This window comes from Nerophis lumbriciformis, linkage group LG08 (genome assembly GCF_033978685.3).
Source record: "Nerophis lumbriciformis linkage group LG08, RoL_Nlum_v2.1, whole genome shotgun sequence".
Taxonomy (NCBI): domain Eukaryota; kingdom Metazoa; phylum Chordata; class Actinopteri; order Syngnathiformes; family Syngnathidae; genus Nerophis; species Nerophis lumbriciformis.
In genome coordinates this window covers 13,155,398-13,178,709 of record NC_084555.2, presented here as the reverse complement: position 1 = coordinate 13,178,709, position 23,312 = coordinate 13,155,398, and the positions used below count along the sequence as shown (strand labels likewise).

General features: G+C 38.7%; 1 protein-coding gene across 2 annotated transcripts; it reads right to left on the bottom strand.

The window, feature by feature from the left end:
* Window positions 1–4,381: 4,381 nt before the first annotated feature.
* colec11 (collectin sub-family member 11) lies at window positions 4,382–23,111 on the bottom strand. Of its 2 annotated transcripts, none has more exons than XM_061967941.2 (7): window positions 23,018–23,111; window positions 22,451–22,616; window positions 22,318–22,389; window positions 18,760–18,831; window positions 15,409–15,462; window positions 13,439–13,534; window positions 4,382–5,042 (listed from the first exon to the last, which is right to left on the bottom strand). In XM_061967941.2, the coding sequence occupies exons 1-7, from the start codon at window positions 23,072–23,074 to the stop codon at window positions 4,633–4,635; spliced, it is 927 nt and encodes a 308-aa protein (XP_061823925.2). In that variant the 5' UTR covers window positions 23,075–23,111; the 3' UTR covers window positions 4,382–4,632. The 2 variants fall into 2 exon arrangements, with proteins under 2 accessions (XP_061823925.2, XP_061823926.2); XM_061967942.2 differs by having other exon boundaries at window positions 4,382–5,024.
* Window positions 23,112–23,312: the final 201 nt, after the last annotated feature.

Below are 23,312 nucleotides of genomic sequence, written 5' to 3'. Positions count from 1 at the left end.
CTGTTTACGACCCCCTTCCTTTAGAAACGGCTGTTGCCATGTAATCATGGAAAGTCCAAATAAAAGAGGAGGCGTACAATCTTTCGTCAGAGCGTGGTGGAACTGTTCAAAGAGTACAGTCCAGACGTTTCTCCTCATTGAGTCAAATTTAATTCTGTCTCTGTTTAATTCCTTGCGTCTTGTCTTGTTTAATAGATGTCATCAGTGTTTGAACCTGACAGGCACCCTTCTAATGCTGACAACATTTGCGATTATTTCATAGTTCTAAACCTACAAATAAATTCCCCCCCAAAAATGACACAGTAGTGATTTTAGACTTTTTTTCAACAAGTTTCAGCACATATTGGAATGCACAGTTTTAGCTCCAAAATGTGGGCCTGCTGAAATGATCCACAGAAGACTGGGGGCAACTTTATATTCCGTAGTATGTGTTTTGGTAGCATTTTTATCCCGAATGATGTTACTTTCGTGCAGGATTTGAAGGAATGATCACATATGTATGCCAAATACATTGTGGCAGGTTGTAGTAATACAACTAAACAAGGGATAAGCCTGCATACATTTCCAAATTATGGGAATATGAAGAAAATATGAACCTCTCCAGTCAAATTGACTGGCATATAATGGGACGCAGCAACCGAGTCGAGTGTAATTTGCAACGATCATTTTAATGATTCTGACTTTGAAGAAGAGTTTGGATGGAAAAAATGTAAAGACTCAGGCCAAATGCCATTCCAAAAATCAGGACCAGCCTCGAGAAGAGAAAGACAAAGTCAGGAAATCCACAGTTAATTATTTGAAGATGCTTGCACATATAAAAAAGTACACGGCTTGACAAGAACTCTTTCAATTATTTTTCTAGAAACCTCCTAAATTAAAGCACATCTTAATTATTTTCGTAACACAAACCCTGGTTTTCATACCACGACTTCTCAGAAGACAGTCTGAGTCACATAAACAATGTGAAATTAATATTTCCAAGTTTAAATAAACACAGTAATTGATTATACCAGTGGTCCTCAAACATTTTTCACCAAGTACAAGCTCAGTACTTGGTCCTACAAGTACCACCATAGTGACCAACATTAAAATACAGTAGCCCCAGTAGGCTTAAGTATTCATTAAAAACAGGGCAAACGTTTTATTTAACTATATTTAATATTGTTGGCCACGGTAACGTTAGACAGTTTCAACAGTAATAATGTGTTTGAAAATAGGAAAATAAAACACTGTACTTTAATCAAGTGTATGTTTGGCGCACCACTAAATGGAGCCCACGTACCACAGGCTTATACAGTAAATACAGTAGTACTTTTCATCAGGGTAGACCTAAATGATAATATACATATACTTTATTGTTAATTGTTGTAAATAAGTCAAAAATAAACTGTAAATCCTACAAAAACACATAATCCATAATCAAGCTACGGACAAAAATCATCTGCTCACTTTTGCACAAACACGGTTGAGTGTTTTGCTCTTTTTTTGTCTTTTAATTTATTTATTTTTTTTTCAAAAGAGCAGCCGCTTTAATACATGGCATATGTCACAAAAAGAGCTGAGTTCAGCTAACAACAGAAAGCTTGATGATGTGCAAATGTTCTTTTTTTTTTGGCTTTTTTATGGATTTTCTTTTTTGTTTTTTTGCAGCATAACTAGATGAACAATATGCACCCAATATTACATGCAGTAAGCAGACTCACATTCAAAATAAACAATATAATGTACACGCACACATATATATATATATATATATATATATATATATATATATATATATATATATATATATATATATATATATATATATATATATATATTTATATATATTTATATATACATATATATATATATATATATATATACATATATATATATATATATATATACATATATATATATATATATATATATATATATATATATATATATATATACATATATATATATATATATATATATATATATATATATATATATATATATATATATATATATATATATATATATATATATATACTGCTCCCCTCACCTCCCAGGGGGTAGACCAAGGGGATGGGTCAAATGCAGAGACTAATTTCACCACACCTAGTGTGTGTGTGTGACTATACTATATATATATATATATATATATACATACATATATATATATAGTATAGTGTGTGTGTGTGACTATACTATATATATATATATATATATATAAATAGTATAGTCACACATATATATATATGTATATATATATATATATATATATATATATATATATATATATAGTATAGTCACACACACACTATACTATATATATGTATATTTACATATATATATGTATATATATATAGTATAGTCACACACACACTATACTATATATATATATATATAGTATAGTCACACACACACTACTAGTATACTAGTATAGTGTGTGTGTGACTATACTATATATATACCGTATATATATATATATATATATATATATATATATATATATATATATATATATATATATATATATATAGTATAGTCACACACACACGCACACATATATACATATATATATAGAGAGAGAGAGAGAGAGAGAGAAATTGGATTAGTCAAATGACGCTAATTGGCCAAAATGCGTGAGTAAGTTCTGACATTGAACAAAGTTGCATAATTTACAGGGAATGAGTAAACTTTTTAAAAATCCTTGAGGGACTGATCAACTGCGGTCAACTTATTTTTTTACACTCGTACCAACTTTCCATACCATATCCTTAACCTGTTAACAGTAAAACATGGTTTATTGTTACATTTCAATAGGCAGCTGATTACCTTTTAACATCTTGTTGAACAGTTAATACATGTATTTCCAATGGTGACATCTTGACCCTGGAACAGACAATTTTTTTGTTTCTACAAACCCCGTTTCCATATGAGTTGGGAAATTGTGTTAGATGTAAATATAAACGGAATACAATGATTTGCAAATCATTTTCAACCCATATTCAGTTGAATATGCTACAGAGACAACATATTTGATGTTCGAACTGATAAACTTTTTTTTTTTTTGCAAATAATCATTAACTTTAGAATTTGATGCCAGCAACACGTGACAAAAAAGTTGGGAAAGATGGCAATAAATACTGATAAAGTTGAGGAATGCTCATCAAACACTTATTTGGAACATCCCACAGGTGAACAGGCAAATTGGGAACAGGTGGGTGCCATGATTGGGTATAAAAGTAGATTCCATGAAATGATCAGTCATTCACAAACAAGGATGGGGCGAGGGTCACCACTTTGTCAACAAATGCGTGAGCAAATTGTTGAACAGTTTAAGAAATACCTTTCTCAACCAGCTATTGCAAGGAATTTAGGGATTTCACCATCTACGGTCCGTAATATCATCAAAGGGTTCAGAGAATCTGGAGAAATCACTGCACATAAGCAGCTAAGCCCGTGACCTTCGATCCCTCAGGCTGTACTGCATCAACAAGCGACATCAGTGTGTAAAGGATATCACCACATGGGCTCAGGAACACTTCAGAAACCCTATGCAAGGCGAAAACCGTTTATCAACAACACCCAGAAACGTTGTCGGCTTCGCTGGGCCTGAGCTCATCTAAGATGGACTGATACAAAGTGGAAAAGTGTTCTGTGGTCTGACGAGTCCACATTTCAAATTGTTTTTGGAAACTGTGGACGTCGTGTCCTCCGGACCAAAGAGGAAAAGAAACATCCGGATTGTTATAGGCGCAAAGCTGAAAAGCCAGCATCTGTGATGGTATGGGGGTGTATTAGTGCCCAAGACATGGGTAACTTACACATCTGTGAAGGCGCCATTAATGCTGAAAGGTACATACAGGTTTTGGAGCAACATATGTTGCCATCCAAGCAACGTTACAATGGACGCCCCTGCTTATTTCAGCAAGACAATGCCAAGCTACGTGTTACATCAATGTGGCTTCATAGTAAAAGAGTGCGGGTACTAGACTGGCCTGCCTGTAGTCCAGACCTGTCTCCCATTGAAAATGTGTGACGCATTATGAAGCCTAAAATACCACAACGGAGACCCCCGGACTGTTGAACAACTTAAGCTGTACATCAAGCAAGAATGGGAAAGAAGTCCACCTGAGAAGCTTAAAAAATGTGTCTCCTCAGTTCCCAAACGTTTACTGAGTGTTGTTAAAAGGAAAGGCCATGTAACACAGTGGTGAACATGCCCTTTCCCAACTACTTTGGCACGTGTTGCAGCCATGAAATTCTAAGTTAATTATTATTTGCAAAAAAATAAAAATAAAGTTTATGAGTTTGAACATCAAATATCTTGTCTTTGTAGTGCATTCAGTTGAATATGGGTTGAAAAGGATTTGCAAATCATTGTATTCCGTTTATATTTACATCTAACAAAATTTCCCAACTCATATGGAAACGGGGTTTCTACTATGTCTATAGGAAAATGACAAGCAGTCGCTCACAGTCACTATTATCTAATCTTGTAGACTTAATCAGTAACATAAAGGTTGTTAACGAACTAATAATTTGTTTAAAGAACAGGCATCAAAATGGGCGTCCTTATTACAAGGTGATTGGACTGTTGCATCAGTCTGCCATTGAAAACTTGGTCATGTCCATTTTAGCCAATATAGCCTGAACTCATACAGAGTCCTTGTCAAATTCACAAACAAAATACATGGTCGGGTGGCAGGATACGTCGGTCCACTCGCCCGAGGCCACCATCTCAACACAGTCCTCGTCATCGTAAGCATTATTGGGCTCCCCACTTCTCCATCTGCTGAATGTGGACATGGGAGAGCGATCCACATGGATGAAAACTCCTTCCACGTCCAGGTCGTGAATGCCAATGTAGACTCTGCCCAGACCCGCCTCTGTAATGTACTCCGCCAGGGCTGAGTTGGCTCCTTCATCCTTGGGCATGGCCAGGTGCCCTCCCCTCGCCTGGCAGTAGAGCTCGGCATCGGTGTATCGTTTCTCTTCCTTCACCAACAGATAGACTTTACTGTCTCTTTCTTTTATGCCAGCGACAGCTGCAGGGGAGGGCAGTGCTGAAAAATGAGCACTTGGATTTCTGTAAATTTAACATTGACATTCCCAGCATTTGGCAGCAGGCTTGTAGAAAATTCCAAATGTGGAATACCAATTCAAAAAATTTGAAGAATTGGAATTTGAATTGAATCGGGTCCACCACATAGGATGTTTAAGTGGAATTACAGGAAGTGGAATTAGATTCATTGTCGTTTAGAAAAAGTCTTTATAGACAACGGTAAGAATTTGTCACGTTTGAAGAAGGTTTTTAAAGGGGAACATTATCACAATTTCAGAATGGTTAAAACCATTAAAAATCAGTTCCTAGTGGCTTATTATATTTTTCGAAGTTTTTTTCAAAATTTTACCCATCACGCAATATCCCTAAAAAAAGCTTCAAAGTGCCTGATTTTAACCATCGTTATAAACACCCGTCCATTTTCCTGTGACGTCACATAGTGAAGCCAACACAAACAAACATGGCGGAAAGAACAGCAAGCTATAGCGACATTTGCTCGGATTCAAACTCGTATTTCAGCGGTTTAAGCGATTCAACAGATTACGCATGTATTGAAACGGATGGTTGTAGTGTGGAGGCAGGTAGCGAAAACGAAATTGAAGAAGAAACTGAAGCTATTGAGCCATATCGGTTTGAACCGTATGCAAGCGAAACCGACGAAAACGACACGACAGCCAGCGACACGGGAGAAAGCGAGGACGAATTCGGCGATCGCCTTCTAACCAACAATTGGTATGTGTTTGATTGGCAGGAAAGGAAACTAACAACTATGAACTAGGTTTACAGCATATGAAATACATTTGGCAACAACATGCACTTTGAGAGTGTACACAGCCCAGTTTTCATCAATTAATATATTCTGTAGACATACCCTCATCCGCTCGCAGATTTCTTTGACTATATTGTTGGAAATGCATCTGCTTTGAGTGTCGCAGGATATCCACACATTCTTGCCATCTCTGTCGTAGCATAGTTTTCGTCGGTAAAGTGTGCGGAACAAACGTCCAATTTCTTGCCACTTTCGCATCTTTGGGCCACTGGTGCAACTTGAATCCGTCCCTGTTCGTGTTGTTACACCCTCCGACAACACACCGACGAGGCATGATGTCTCCAAGGTATGGAAAACACTCGAAAAAACGGAAAATAACAGAGCTGATTTGACTCGGTGTTTGAGAAAATGGCGGATTGCTTCCCGATGTGACGCCACGTTGTGACGTCAACGGTCCGAGAGCGAATATTAGAAAGGCGTTTAATTTGCCAAAATTCACCCATTTAGAGTTCGGAAATCGGTTAAAAAAATATATGGTCTTTTTTCTGCAACATCAAGGTATATATTGACGCTTACATAGGTCTGGTAATAATGTTCCCCTTTAACTTACAAACGCGGCTCTGATCACCTTACAGTGTCGCCGGGCCCCGCACGGTCCATCCACCATCCCCCGCTGTCGTGCACCAAGTCATACCTCAGGAAGATTTACTTTACCCCGGCTCTACGGAAAAAGAAACCTGCCCTTTCAGCCAGGCCTCCCCTCGCTTGAGCAACCCTCATGGTCTGGCATCAAGGTCTGGATCATGACCCCTGGACAGGGCCGACTTAAACTAAGGGGGCCCCTGGGGCTGTGGGGGTTTTGGGCACACCCGCCAATACCCAACCCCCCACCGCCCCCATACACACACACCACACACAAACCTCAACACCCCCCCAACAAAAACACAGTTTGAAAAAAATAAATCATAATTTTACTCAACAGAACAATGTACTTAAAGCACTTATCACTCAATCAATCAATCAATCAATCAATCAATCAAAGATGATTTATATAGCCCTAAATCACAAGTGTCTCAAAGGGCTGCTGATGCATTTACAAAATGATTATGCTATGATCTAAAATATTGGTCAAAATTGTCCAAATATATATTGTACCAATAAATGTGAGGATTTTTGCATGTATTTAAGAAACATTTTATAAAATTGTATTGACCACAAATAGCACACACACTGTGGCGGTAAAATACGTGTAAAAGGTAAAAGATGAAATTTGAAAAAAAAATAAAAAATTATATTGTTATTGTATTGTTATTTAAATGTATTGTTATTACTATTTTTATGATTTCACTTGTTGTGGTTTATACGTACTAAATTACATCGGTTTTTTTTGCTTTTTTTAACTATATTTAAAGTTGAGTTTTGCAAAAATATCACCCATTCTACAAATAATTTTGTATTCCGTCACATGACTTTTAAACAGAAGTAAACAAAGTTGTGGGCCACCAAACCAAACTCTGTTTGTTACTCATGGGCAGCAAACAGAGTGCAAACTGAGTACGCAAGGGGCCGAGGTCTTACCACTAAAAGCATATAAAAGCAAAAAATCTAACTAACCAATGGAGTAGATCCCTACACTTAAAAAAAAAAAAAAGATATTTTCGAGTGATCCATCCATCCATTTTCTACCGCTTGTCCCTTTTGGGGTCGCGGGGGGTGCTGGAGCCTATCTCAGAAGCATTCGGGCGAAAGGCGGGGTACACCTCATCACAAGGCCAACACAGATAGACGAACAACATTCACACTCACATTCACACACTAGGGCCAATTTAGTGTTGCCAATCAACCTATCCCCAGGTGCATGTCTTTGGCGGTGGGAGGAACCCGGAGTACCCGGAGGGAACCCACGCAGTCATGGGGAGAACATGCAAACTCCACACAGAAAGATCCCGAGCCCGGAATTGAACTCAGGACTACTCAGGACCTTCGTATTGTGAGGCCAATGCACTAACCCCTGTTCCACCGATCTGCCCTTGTCGAGTGATATCAAGTATTATCCAGCGGTCGCGTTCCCAGACATGTCGAACGATCTGGGGCGCCAGACGTAACTCTGCATGACAAAACAGATGGAAAAGCATGGAGGTCTACAACTTCTTTGTGAGTGGCGGGGTCAAGGAAATTGGTATCAAGACTCTCCCGGATAGTCATGTATCGTTTTCGCTCGGGTAAGGTTGCATTTCATGATTTAACTTTGCGTCTACAGCCATGGGGTGGCATGGCGTGGTGGGTAGAGCAGCAGTGCCAGAGGGTTGCAGGTTCACTCCCCACCTTTGTGCTGAAAGCAAATTTCCGTTGTACTTGTGCTATGACAATAAAGACCTATCCTATCCTATCCTCTTGCCATCCAAATCACTGCCATTGTGTCATTGGGCAGGACACCTCACCCTTACCCCCAGTGCCACCCACACAGATGAATGACGGTAGTCGGAGGGGCAGTATGTGTGAACCGGCAGCCACGCTTCCGCCAGTCTACCTCAGGGAAGCTGTGGCTACAAATGTAGCTTACCACCACCAGGTGGGACTGAATGATGGGTTCTCACTTCTCTGTGAAGCAATTTGAGTGTCTAGAAAAGGGCTATATAAATCTAATCCATTATTATTATTATTCCATTATGTATGTTGCTGTTGCACGAGAACGTGTGATGTTCCCCGTCTTTATCAAAATATAACTATGGATGTCAACATTGTGTACGTTCTGAAAGCTTCATTTATGATTGCTGCCTTTGGTAAAAGCTCAACTCTTTTAGGTTTTGCTTTCTTGTATTTAGACTCGCCGAGTCGGTGCTTTGCGAAACATTTGTATACATCTCCTTCTCCACGGGCGCATGCACATGTGTTGGAGTGCAATCCGTTGTGGACAGACAAAGGCCCAGCAGTGCAGAATTAGCGGGCGCTGCGCGCCCCGGCAAAAAGGAATCGACTTTTGGCAGGGAATCAATTTTTGGTACAACAGTGCCTCCAATCTGGCGTATGGCCTGTAGCATGCTCCTATAGCTTGATGTTCACCTTGTCCGAGTCCCTTGATGTACAAACCCCATTTCCATATGAGTTGGGAAATTGTGTTAGATGCAAATATAAACGGAATACAATGATTTGCAACTTTTCAACCGACATTTATTTAATAATACCACCTTAACATTTGACAACCAAACAATTACACAAGGCGAATCAGTAAATAATCTGGGTATTATCTTCGACCCAACTCTCTCGTTTGAATCACACATTAAGAGTGTTACTAAAACGGCCTTCTTTCATCTCCGTAATATCGCTAAAATTCGTTCTATTTTATCCACTAGCGACGCTGAGATCATTATTCATGCGTTCGTTACGTCTCGTCTCGACTACTGTAACGTATTATTTTCGGGTCTCCCTATGTCTAGCATTAAAAGATTACAATTGGTACAAAATGCGGCTGCTAGACTTTTGACAAGAACAAGAAAGTTTGATCATATTACGCCTATACTGGCTCACCTGCACTGGCTTCCTGTGCACTTAAGATGTGACTTTAAGGTTTTACTACTTACGTATAAAATACTACACGGTCTAGCTCCATCCTATCTTGTCGATTGTATTGTACAATATGTCCCGGCAAGAAATCTGCGTTCAAAGAACTCCGGCTTATTAGTGATTCCCAGAGCCCAAAAAAAGTCTGCGGGCTATAGAGCGTTTTCTATTCGGGCTCCAGTACTATGGAATGCCCTCCCGGTAACAATTAGAGATGCTACCTCAGTAGAAGCATTTAAGTCCCATTTTAAAACTCATTTGTATACTCTAGCCTTTAAATAGACCCCCCTTTTAGACCAGTTGATCTGCCGTTTCTTTTCTTTTCTCCTCTGCTCCCCTCTTCCTTGTGGAGGGGGGGGGCACAGGTCCGGTGGCCATGGATGAAGTGCTGGCTGTCCAGAGTCGGGACCCGGGGTGGACCGCTCGCCTGTGCATCGGCTGGGAACATCTCTGCGCTGCTGACCCGTCTCCGCTCAGGATGGTGTCCTGCTGGCCCCACTACGGACTGGACTCTTACTATTATGTTGGATCCACTATGGACTGGACTCTCACAATATTATGTCAGACCTACTCGACATCCATTGCATTTGGTCTCCCCTAGAGGGGGGGGGGGGGTTACCCACATATGCGGTCCTCTCCAAGGTTTCTCATAGTCATTCACATCGACGTCCTACTGGGGTGAGTTTTTCCTTGCCCTTATGTGGGCTTTGTACCGAGGATGTCGTTGTGGCTTGTGCAGCCCTTTGAGACACTTGTGATTTAGGGCTATATAAATAAACATTGATTGATTGATTGATATATGCTGCCATCTAAGCGCCGTCTTTTTCATGGACGCCCCTGCTTATTTCAGCAAGACAATGCCAAGCCACATTCAGCACAGCGTGGCTTCGTAAAAAAAGAGTGCGGGTACTTTCCTGGCTCGCCTGCAGTCCAGACCTGTCTCCCATCGAAAATGTGTGGCGCATTTTGAAGCGTAAAATACGACAGTGGAGACCCCGGACTGTTGAACGACTGAAGCTCTACATAAAACAAGAATGGGAAAGAATTCCACTTTCAAAGCTTCAAATATTAGTTTCCTCAGTTCCCAATCGTTTATTGAGTGTTGTTAAAAGAAAAGGTAATGTAACACAGTGGTGAACATGCCCTTTCCCAACTACTTAGGCACGTGTTGCAGCCATGAAATTCTAAGTTAATTATTATTTGCAAAAAGAAAATTAAGTTTATGAGTTTGAACATCAAATATCTTGTCTTTGTAGTGCATTCAATTGAATGTGGGTTGAAAAGGATTTGCAAATCATTGTATTCCGTTTATATTTACATCCAACTCATATGGAAACGGGGTTTGTACTTTTAACAGCAAAATACACAACACTGGACTTGGACCTCATTCTTCCATGAACAATTCATTAATTTCCACCATCATCACTAACAAAGATCGATGCAGATCACACACAAACAACACTGTAAATATCAATAACCTTAAACCACTTCCAAAACAACACTCCCCATGTGTTACAGTCACAAATATTACTATTAAGATGGCACTTTTAAAAATGTGTTCTCTGGTCAATATGTCTTTTATTATTATTGATTGGATTTTAGACCACAAACTAGACTGCTTGCTTGTAATTGAAGTATGGCTGGGTACAGATGCACCAGTCCATCCAATTTCAACATTGCTTTTTCAGTCAGAAGTGGTAGAAAGGTAAGTAGAGTAAAGTCTCACATACACTAGGTGTGGTGAAATTAACCTCTGCATTTGACCCATCCCCTTGTTTCACCCCCTGGGATGTGAGGGGAGCAGTGAGCAGCAGCGATGGCCACGCTTGGGAATCATTTTGGTGATTTAACCGCCAATTCCAACCCTTGATGCTGAGTGCCAAACAGGAAGGTAATGGGTCCCATTTTTCTAGTCTTTGGACCGACTCGGCCGGGGTTCTAACTCATGACCTACCGATCTCAGGGCGGACACTCTTGGCACATCATCAATAACCACACATTGCTTAACATCAAAACAGATTTTGTTTGATCACTATACCACTTTTTAATATCATGCAATTGTTTTAGCAGCACCCCAGTTGTGTGCACTGTTTATAGACCACCAAAAAATGCTTTTATGAATGTTTTCATCAATCATTCACTCAACATATAGTATGATCATTTCAGCTGGCAATTTAATATAAAGGCTGATAATAATTTAGATTTAGACCCTGTTTTAGGGGGATTTTGAAATATTGTAGATTTTATGGATTTTACCCAACATATCACATGCACCTGAAGATAGGTTGATTGGCAACACTAAAATGGCCCTAATTGTGTGAATGTGAGTGTGAATGTTGTCTGTCTATCTGTGTTGGCCCTGCGATGAGGTGGCGACTTGTCCAGGGTGTACCCCGCCTTCCGCCCGAATGCAGCTGAGATAGGCTCCAGCACCCCCCGTTACCCCGAAAGGGACAAGCGGTTGAAAATGGATGGATGATGGATGTCACACAGCCGACTCACAATAGATGACACACTCTGGATTTGGTCATTACTGCATGCTCTTTTAAGCCGTCTGAGATCCAGAAGCTTAACTCCTTGCTTCATTGCTTAGTGCACATAAAACAATGGCCAAGCAATAACTCTCTACAGCTCAATCCAGACAAAGTAGAAACACTGGTTATTGCACCTGATGTTTCAATTCCAGGGATTAAACACTACTTGGGTGACTTAGGCCAGTCTACTAAGCCAAGCCTCAGGATCTTGGGAGTTATCGTTGACAAAGACATGTCATTAGTGCAGCATTGTAAGCAGCTGATTATTTTATCTAAAGGAACATCTCTAAACTTCAGAAAATGGTGTCACAGAAGAATCTGGAGTTTATCATTCACGCTTCTCTGTCCCCGTGTTTAGATGACTGTAAGTAATTTATTATATAAATACTGTGTATTTTTTTTAAATCTTCATATATTTTACTTGTATGTTATCCTTTATTCCTACTCATGGTTCTTACTATTTTACACATTTTATTATTTTTACTTTCTAGTGAGCCCTATGCAATGTTATTTATCAAGCCTGAAACTGTTTTATTTTGCGCCAATACCTAGCACGTGATGAGTGAAACTGCAAACTGGCAGAGTTACGCACAAATGGCAACGCCAATCAACGTCAATGAGGAGGCGATCAATGCGAAGACAGTTGATAGAGAATCTTTTGTCTGTGTTAATATTTGTAAATATTTGGACTGACCAGTTTCGATCATTTCTGTCATGTCTGTGTAATCATGTTTTGTTTTAGTCATGTTTTGTTTAGTTATTGACTCTTTAGTTTCTGGCTTTTCACTCCCTTGTCTTGTTTCCATGGTTACCCATTAGTTTCAGCTGTTCTACGTTTGGACTCATTATGCACTCTTGTTTGTCACCATAGCAACCATTAGTTTTCACCTGTCACGTCACGCACCTGTTTCACGTTTTGAGTCACGCACCTGCTTTCACTAATCATGTCTATAGTATTTAAGTTCATTGTTTTCAGTTTGTCGTTCTGACAACATCCCACAATTATGCTCTACACACTCTTCATCCTTTTAGATCCTGCTTCATGTCCCATGCCAAAGTAAGTTTTTGCTCCATGTTTATAGTCTTTTGGTTTCATAGTTTGTTCTCCGCCATTGTGCGCGCCTTTTGTTTACTTCCTTTTTTTGTAGTTATAGTCTTTAAATAAAAATGTACTTACATTCCCGTCTCGCCCGAGCCAACTTTCCGTTGCATCCCGGAAAAGCTAACACCCAAGACCCAGTCATGACAGTTTCAATGCCCTAAGAATATAATGACCCAGATAAATGAGAATATTTACAGGCATGCTGAATTGTGCTTCCTTAAATTTGAATTGGAATTGCCATTCTACTTCCTGTTTGCAACTTCAATTCAAATCCACTTTAAATATATATAAATGAATCGGATTTTGGGAGACATTATCAATTCTATTCAGAATTTTGCACAAGCCTGATTTGCAGGTTTTCAAGGGTGACGAGCATAAAAATAAAAGGAAGCTTAAAGGACGAATATGCAGTATAAAAGATAAGATCTTACCATTTTTGATGAACTTCAATTCAGAAGATAGCTGGGCCACAATGTTGTCCATTTCCCCAATCATCTTTCGTATAGGTGAGCACTCACATGGGACGCCTCGTGACGTCACGTAATAATTAGGGGTGTCCAAGGCCGATATTGTTATGAGCAAAAAAAACAAGTATCTGATTATATCAGCATATATTTTAAATTTGTAATATAAGTTAATCAGTTAACATCTAAAAGTCCTTCAATAAGCACACAAATGTTATTGTATTTTAGTAGAGGCAAACTTAGTACACTTTAGGTCAGGGGTTCTTAACCTTTTGGACCTCAGGGCCCAAGTTTTCCACTACAGAGGTGCGAGGGGAACCCTCAAATATTAACACTAAATCAGTAATCTTACTCTTGATTGTAATCAACAAGTATAACTAATTTAATAGTACCGGTAGTTAAAAATAAGAAATATGTTTCTACAAACCCCGTTTCCGTATGAGTTGGGAAATTGTGTTAGATGTAAATATAAACGGAATACAATGATTTGAGTTTCAGTGGGTTTCTGAAGTGTTCCTGAGCCCATGTGGTGATATCCTTTACACACTGATGTCGCTTGTTGATGCAGTACAGCCTGAGGGATCGAAGGTCACGGGCTTAGTTGCTTACGTGTAGTGATTTCTCCAGATTCTCTGAACCCTTTGATGATATTACAGACCGTAGATGGTGAAATCCCTAAATTCCTTGCAATAGCTGGTTGAGAAAGGTTTTTCTTAAACTGTTCAACAATTTGCTCACGCATTTGTTGACAAAGTGGTGACCCTTGCCCCATCCTTGTTTGTGAATGACTGAGCATTTCATGGAATCTACTTTTATACCCAATCATGGCACCCACCTGTTCCCAATTTGCCTGTTCACCTGTGGGATGTTCCAAATAAGTGTTTGATGAGCATTCCTTAACTTTATCAGTATTTATTGCCACCTTTCCCAACTTCCTTGTCACTGTTGCTGGCATCAAATTCTAAAGTTAATGATTATTTGCACAAAAAAAAAGTTTATCAGTTTGAACATCAAATATGTTGTCTTTGTAGCATATTCAACTGAATAGGGGTTGAAAATGATTTGCAAGTCATTGTATTCCGTTTATATTTACATCTAACAAAATTTCCCAACTCATATGGAAACGGGATTTGTAAATAAACTGTCAATAAAATTTAAGTGCAAATATAAATAGAGCTTCACCTCTTTTGTCATAATTTTTGCGCTTAAGAATCTTTCTCTATGACCTAAACTCCAGACTTGGTCTGTTTGTTTGATATTGTCATTACTGCCACAAGTGGTGGAAACATGTATTACAACTGAGTACCACTGTGACCCATACAAAGCCCAGCTGAGAAACTGATTTTTTTTGGCTTCCCTCTAGGGGGCAATGGGTTAAGAAACACCGCTTTAGGCTACTAGGAGTTTGCAGCTACACAACAGCTAAGCACACAATATCACACAAACTACAAATACGCAACAAGTGCTCTTAATTGAACAATATTGCAGTCTAAAACGCGACATTTGTCAATACAAAGAAGTATCAAATAATTACAGTTGCATGTTAATTACATATATAATGTATTTGAAAGTATTTAGTGACCAATGTGTCTTAGCGTTTAGCTTACTGCTTAGTGATCTTAACTTATAATTGTAGCCATTATGAGGTTCCAAAAAAGCAACTACCACTCCACTTCAACTTAAAGACTGCAAAAGTCCATTGCAGACAGTTAATGAATCGGTTATTGTTTTTCATACCTACCATTGTTCTCTTTCTGACTGTTTTTACTTGATCAAGCCTTTTCTAACACTCCACTCTAAAAAATAATAAAAGTATGGCTGATCCGTGCTGATATCATGTCAGATAAATATCAGTACTCAAGTTGAATCTGGACACCCCTAGTAATCATCACTAATAACATGTTTTATAAACGTCATTTGATAGTAAGGTGTGTCACCTGGCTCTCCATCTTGGCCTTTTGGTCCTGGATCCCCCATGTCTCCTTTTTCCCCTGTGAAAAATATTCCTGGTAAAAACTGGAGACTTTTACGGCACAACCAATCTTAAAAGCCATACAAAAAACAGGTTGAACAGGTATCATACAGGATAATGCAGAACGCCTTCACCATTGCTTAATTCCTCTTCGGGGTTGTGGACGGCTGAGTAGCGCTTTACCTGTATAGCGGCAGCCGGCCTCCAGGGCCCCAAATCCCCCCCCCCCCCCCCCCCCCTCTGTTGCGAGTTGTTGTGATTACATGTATCATGTTTATGTGTGCTATGCTATGTGAGGTTTTTTTCCTTGGACTCAGTCTGGACCCCTCCCGAGGGTCCAGCCTTAGACTGATACTTTTTTTACTCTTCCCCCTTTCCCAATGTCACCTTTTTCCCATCTTTTTTAAGGAGCGCCGTAAGTGGCTGATCCGTTGGCGGTCCCGTCTTGTCCCCCTTGTAACGTATGTCTGCTCTTAGTGGGACTGTGCCGAAAATGCAATTTCAGTTCTTATGTGTCTTGTACATGTTAAAGAATGGACAATAATAAAGCATCTTGAATCTTGAATCTTGAATCTTGGATGTCATGCCAGACTTCAGCTTTGTGAGCATCTTAAGCAGGGTTTTACAAATATGAGGTTGGGACCCTACACGGGTCGGGTGTCTTTTTTTATTTGGGTCACTAATTGTAAAATGCTAAATTTTTGTTATCCATCCATCCATCCATCCATTTTCTACCGCTTGTCCCTTTTGGGGTCGCGGGGGGTTGCTGGAGCCTATCTCAGCTGCATTCGGGTGGTAGGCGGGGTACACCCTGGACAAGTCGCCACCTCATCACAGTAAATTTTTGTTAATGTATTGATAATCAAGCAGCTGTAGTACACAGTTTTTGATTCATGTTTGTTATTTGGTGCTTTAAAACATTAACTCCATGATCATGGTTTGCTATTTATTTGGCAATTTTGTTGTTTGCTCAGTGGCCTAGTGGGGTGCTGCTAAAACAATTGCATGATATTAAAAAGTGGTATAGTGATCAAACAAAATCTGTTTTGATGTTAAGCAATGTGTGGTTATTGATGATGTGCCAAGAGTGTCCGCCCTGAGATCGGTAGGTCGTGAGTTCAAACCCCGGCCGAGTCATACCAAAGACTATAAAAATGGGACACATTACCTCCCTGCTCGGCACTCAGCATCAAGGGTTGGAATTGGGGGTTAAATCACCAAAAATGATTCCCGGGCGCGGCCACCGCTGCTGCTCACTGCTCCCCTCACCTCCCAGGGGGTGATTAAGGGTGATGGGTCAAATGCAGAGAATAATTTCGCCACACCTAGTGTGTGTGACAATCATGGGTACTTTAACTTTAACTTATTTCCATTGTGTCAAAAGTGGTGCAGCAATATGGCAAAATGTGAATAAAAACAAAAAACATGTGTTTGGCTTTAACATGAAGTGACTTAACTCTTAGGCTCACACATAACCATCATTCGGTTGTTCATCATGGCGTCACATGCCTTTTTCGTGTGTCATCAAGCATGTAATTTACGTGCTTTAGTATGTAGTTTTATTATGAGGCGGTTAACTTATTTTTACACTTGTACGACAGTTAAAAATGCTGAAAAAGCTACATTCCTTCACATTGTATAGAATAATCTGATTTTACAGTAAAAAACTGGCAGCTTAGTCGCCATAATTGTACAGTAAAATCAACTGTGTTTTTTTTTTACACTGAATTACTGTAAATTGAAAACAAGTACCACTATTATTTTGACCGTAAAAATCTGGCGACTGAGCTGCCACCTTTTTACTGCAAAATCTCCAGTCGGTGTTTTTACAGTGCATTACTGTAAATGGAAAAACAGTACCATTTCACATTAAATTTATGGCGACTGAGCTGCCAGTTTTTTACTGTAAAGTCTACAGTTGTTTTTTTACAGTTCATTACTCTAAATGTAAAAACAGTGCCACCCTTATTTTAACAGTACAATTCTGGTGACTGAGCTGCCAGTATTTTAAAATAAAATCTGACTTTTTTTTACTGAGCACTGTAAAAAATGTTTTACATTTTACGGGAAAAAACTGACATCTCAGTTGCTAGACTTTTACCGTAAAGTTTACAATGGTTTGTACACTGAATTACTGTAAAAAATGTTTTAAAAAACTCGGTACCAGTGGTTTTTATATGGTAACATTCTGGCGAATAAGTTGCCAGTTTTATACTGTAGAATCTACGGCAGTGTTTTTTTACAGTGCATTACTGTAAATGGAAAAACGGTACTACTTGTATTGTTATTTATTAAAATTGTGGCCCCTAAGGTGTCAGTTGTTTATTGTAAAATCTATGACCATTGTTTTACAGTGCATTACTGTAAATGAAAAAAACAGTACCACACTTATTTTTACAGTAAGCTGCCAGTATTTTACCGTAAAATCTATAGTTTTTTTTTTACAGTAATAAAGTGGCAGCTCAGTCGCCAGGATTTTACTGTAAAGTTTACAACAGTTTGTACACCAAATTATTATTAATACAAAATGGCATTCTGGCAACTGAATTGTCAGTTTTATACTGTAAAATCTACGGCTGGTGTTTTTACAGTGCATTACTGTATATGGAAAAACGGTACCACTTTTATTTTTATATTAAAATTGTAGCAACTGAGCTATCTGTCAGTTTTTTCCTGTAAACTCGATGGCCTTTGTTTTTTCAGTGCATTACTGTAAATGGAAAAACTGTACCACTTTTGTTTTACATTAAAGTTATGGCGTTTGAGCTGCCAGTTTGAGCTGCCAGTTTTTTAAAGCGAAATCTAAAGACGTATTTATAGTAACTGTAGATTTACGGTAATAAAGAAAGCGGCAGTTCAGTCGCCAGAATTTTACTATAAAATTTACAATGGTTTGTCTTTTATCGTAAAATCTATGGCCGATGTTTTACAGTGCATTCCTGTAAATCAAAAAACAGTACCGCTCTTATTTTTACAGTAAAATTATGGCAACTGAGCTGCCAGTTTGTTACCGTAAAATCTACTGACCTTTTTTTTTACAGTGGAGCAAGACGCTAACATACGTCATAGGGTGGGTTTTATCTTATTTTAGTTTGATTTAGTGCTATTAAACAAGGGTTAAATTATTTTTGCACTTACTGAAATATTATTCAAAACATTGCATACACAGTAATAGCTGGAAATAAATTGGATATACTTCCGCGCCATGCAATATATTGTGGAACTTTTAGAGTTCCATAGATAAGATGTACAGTTGTTATAAAAAAAAATAATAAAAATAATAATAATAATACAAAAAAACATTCTTTATACTTACCTTTCATTCCACTTGGGCCCACCTTTCCGTAACGTCCCATAATGCCTTTCTGTCCTTGAAGCCCAGGTTGCCCTGAAAAGTATTATATAAAAGTATTACTGCTAGGGGTACAACTTTTTCACTTCCAATACGACACCCATATTGGAGCTTTCAGATTCAGCTGAAATAGATAGTGATCCGTTATAATATCAGCACAAATCATACACACTTTTATTATTGTGTTGTGTGGAATGTTAGAAAAAGCTTGATCAAGTATTTGAGCATTACTCAGACAGAAAACAATGGTATGTTATCGTCTTATTTTGTGTGGAAAAATTTACAATAAGAATCTTTGAAGTCTTTGATAAGAAAAACACTAATTTATTTATAATTAAACTGCTTGGATTGGACTTATGCCGTCTTTAATTCAAGTACCAGTAGAGTGGAAAAAACAAGTTTATTTTATATGCTTATTTGTGTTTTATTGTATCTATTAAAGCATATCCAATTGTATTTACAATCTGTAAAGTATGTGAAGACACTGTTTAAACATTACAAAATGCCACAAATTCATTCAGCCATTTTGAATATTCCGCTCCGAAAACCTTTGGTTATTTTCTGAGGTTGACATCACTGGAGTAACGCTTCTGCACTTAGACCATATTATCAGATCAGTCATACTGGAAATACGCAAAAGAATTGGAAAGAGATGTGCTGTTTATCTGTCACAATCCTTATATAGGACAATAACACATATGCTTGGCGTTTTTTATGCATTCGAAATCGTAAATAAATAGCTAATAATTGAAAGTCAATGGCTTCACTATAAAAGTGGGTGACATTGTTATCACCAGGAAGGATGAGGTCACCTACCTAGGTTCCATTCTAGAGGCTAATCTTTCCTGTGATAAAATGGCAACCAAGGTAATCAAAAAGGTCAACCAACGAGCGAGATTTCTCTATAGAATCTCCTCTCTGGTCAACAAAAGCACCATGAGGATTCTAGCGGGAACTCTCGTTCAACCCTTTTTCGATTACGCATGCACCTCCTGGTACCCTAGCACCTCCAAAACCCTCAAATCGAAACTCCAAACATCCCAGAACAAGCTAGTCAGATTACTTCTAGACCTCCACCCCAGATCCCACCTCATTCCTACCCACTTCTCCAAAGTGGGCTGGCTCAGGGTGGAGGACAGAGTAAAACAACTTGCACTGAGCCTAGTCTATAAAATCCGCTACACCTCCCTGATACCGAAGTACATGTCAAACTACTTCCTTAACGTAAATGACCGCCATAACCACAACACCAGGGGGAGCTCCACTAACCATGTTAAACCCAGATTCCGATCTAACAAAGGTCTTAACTCATTCTCTTTCTATGCCACATCAATGTGGAATGTGCTCCCAACAGGTATAAAAGAAAGGGCATCTCTATCCTCCTTCAAAACCGCAATAAAAGTACACCTCCAGGCAACTTCAACCCTAAACTAACACCCTCGCCGGATTGTGAATAATCAAATGTAAACAATCAAATGTAGATAATTTTCTTATGCCTTCTGATCTCTCTCTCTCTCTCTCTATGTCCACTACTTGCTGTACATATCCTGCCAAGTCAGACCTACACTGTTTCAATATCCATTTCTCTGTTCTCAATTGTTGATGACTGATGATAACAACCGAACCTAACCCTCCCCCCCTCCACACTTCGAATTGTAAATAATGTAAATAATTCAATGTACAAACCCTGATGATTATCTTGTGTGATGACTGTATTATGATGATACTATACCTGTATATGATAGTATATATCTGTATCATGAATTAATTTAAGTGGACCCCGACTTAAACAAGTTGACAAACTTATTCGGGTGTTACCATTTAGTGGTCAATTGTACGGAATATGTACTTCACTGTGCAACCTACTAATAAAAGCCTCAATCAATCAATCAAAGAGTCAACAGATCGAGGGTCCTCTGTTGCGCTCATTATACCCTCTCTAAAAACATCCAGAAAGCACCAACAATATTCCATTTACATGTCGTGACCTGAAAATTTACCAAATATGAGTGATATTGGTATTATAAGCGCCAATGCAGACGGACTATTTTAGCAGGGCATCTATAGCAATGAGCTAAAGCTAGCATACGCTGGTACTGTTGACACACTATAAGCCAGCGACTGCTTCTACTTTGTCTCAAACTTGCTAAAAGTAAACTCTAGATTAAAATTCATGCATCTATCATCTGATAGACAAATGTTGCCATGGACCCACAGGTTGATCGTCTTTCACATCCCCTAGGTGGTGAATAAAGATGCCAAAAGACGCTTCCTGCAGGAACTTTTTTAACCCTTTGTGAGGATTTCGATTATTTTTCATCCAAGCGGAATTATGTGAGCGTCCCATCGGTCGACATCCCAGCTTGAGTGGAAATAATATTACTAAAAATTTAAAATATATAGTTTGTATGTTTAGCACCTCGAAATGCAGCGGATGCTGGTGTCACAATAAAGCTACATCCGCCGGATAGCAGTCGGCTTCTAAAACTTATTGATCATCCTCTTTGTGTTCGGGCTCAAAAATATAAGTTCCTGGATCATAATTCTTCCAAAAGTAATCGTTGTTGGATCTCACAAAGTCTGCTGGATTAACATTGTTGTTAATGGGGAAGGGATCTTCGGTTCCTAGCACGACGTCAAGCGATCACGTCACCGGCTTTCTCACTATTTTCTCAAAATGGCTCGGAAATCTACAAGAGTTTGATACTATTTTGATCGTATGTATTTATTCGCAAACTTTGGAATTCTTTTGGTGACATAAATCATATATGTGAGGTACTAGCGTCAATATAGAGACAACTTGTTTTTCCACTCTACTTGTACTTTAAGTTGAAGTGAAGAAGACGCCTCGTGGCTACAATATTCTATTAAATTAAGATCATGACGCAGTAAGTTCAATGATATGAACACGTTTGTTACTGGATACTTTCTAATATGCTTCTGCCTTGGAGACTTTGTATCTGTAAGAAATATGCAACGATAATGACTTGATACTTGTTCATATTGACAAATATCATGGTTTAGACCGCAATATTGTTTGATTATGGAAACTTATTACGTATGTCTAGCTGTGTGCTTAGCTGTTGTGTAGCTGTACCTTGTGTACCTTTTGTAAATTGACTAAAATAAAGGAGAAAACTAATCTTGTTATTGGAAGACATTTAGATGTTAACTGGGTGTCCAGCTTTGCACAAGTAAACTGATTGATATCCGATAAATTTTGTGCCAATTTATCGAAGAAAATGTATACTTATACAACGCGCATTAATGTGTGTAACTATTTTGCACTCTCTCCACTTCTCATTAAGGCCTTCAGTAAACACATGTCTACAGCTGTGAATGCTGCAAATCATTCCTCTTCCAACCTCTCATGCTAATATAAACACTCGGTCAGCTCTGATTAGCTCAGTAGTGACGGCACATTATCAGCCCCTAGCAATGTGAGCTTTACCCTAGTTTTTTTTGTTTTGGAGTATCCATACAATATAATGTACAACTTTGTTAATAAATATATCATTATACCAATTTCCCCTGGAGGGCCAACTCTCCCTGGTCTCCCGGGGGATCCCTTTGGTCCTTTCTCTCCTGGTTCTCCTTGAAAAAGAAATGGACTCTTTATCCATGTTTAGTTTGTGTCATCATACCTTAGTCATACCTTTGAGTCCTGGGACAAGAATCTGGACCGTACAGGTCTCATCTGTTAACTGCTGTCCATCGGATGCATGCAATGTCAATAAAGTCAGCACATACATAAGGAGGAAGGATTGCATGTTGTGTTTCTGTCCTTGCATCATTCTGCAGGTACTATTGTATATCTTAGGCTGCACAGATGGAAAGAAAGGAGTTAGAGATGTATGTATCATTCAATAAACCGCAAACATATCAAATTTAGTCATTGTTACATTAGTAGATCTGCACAAGAGCTGGTACAAGAGCTGCTTTCTGTCTTTACAAAAACAATCGTAATATTCCCATTGATAAACAATGAACCGAACTCAAATTATAGTAATATAGAATTCATTTAAAAGTGTAATATATTAATATAAATCTCATTAAAAAAAACAAATAATACAAATTCTAAATATACACACCAGCTGGCATTCCTTAACACAGCAGAAGAAAATGGATGGATGGCAAATATCAGGAACAAAACAAATATGTAAAAATAATATATTTTATCATCACAGCAGGTATTGGGTGTGTTTAGTTTTGCATGGCTCACCTGTAGATGGATTTCAAAGCAGAGAGTCCAAACAGTTTGGCAGAAACCGGTCAGCATGAAATGAAATGAAGGAGTTTCTGATGGTTGCGTTCCTTCGCAAGCACCAAAGAATGCTGGGGTTTGGACATCCATAAACACTGATAGCGTGGGGGCCTTGAAGATAATTGGCTGGGAAAGTTGCTGAGTGATTGACAAGGGGACGAAGGAGAAGACTCGGAGCAGGGAGGTGGCAACCGATAGACACACACATAGAAATTGAAATGTTGTCGCAATGAAAAGCACAATTACCAGGAAG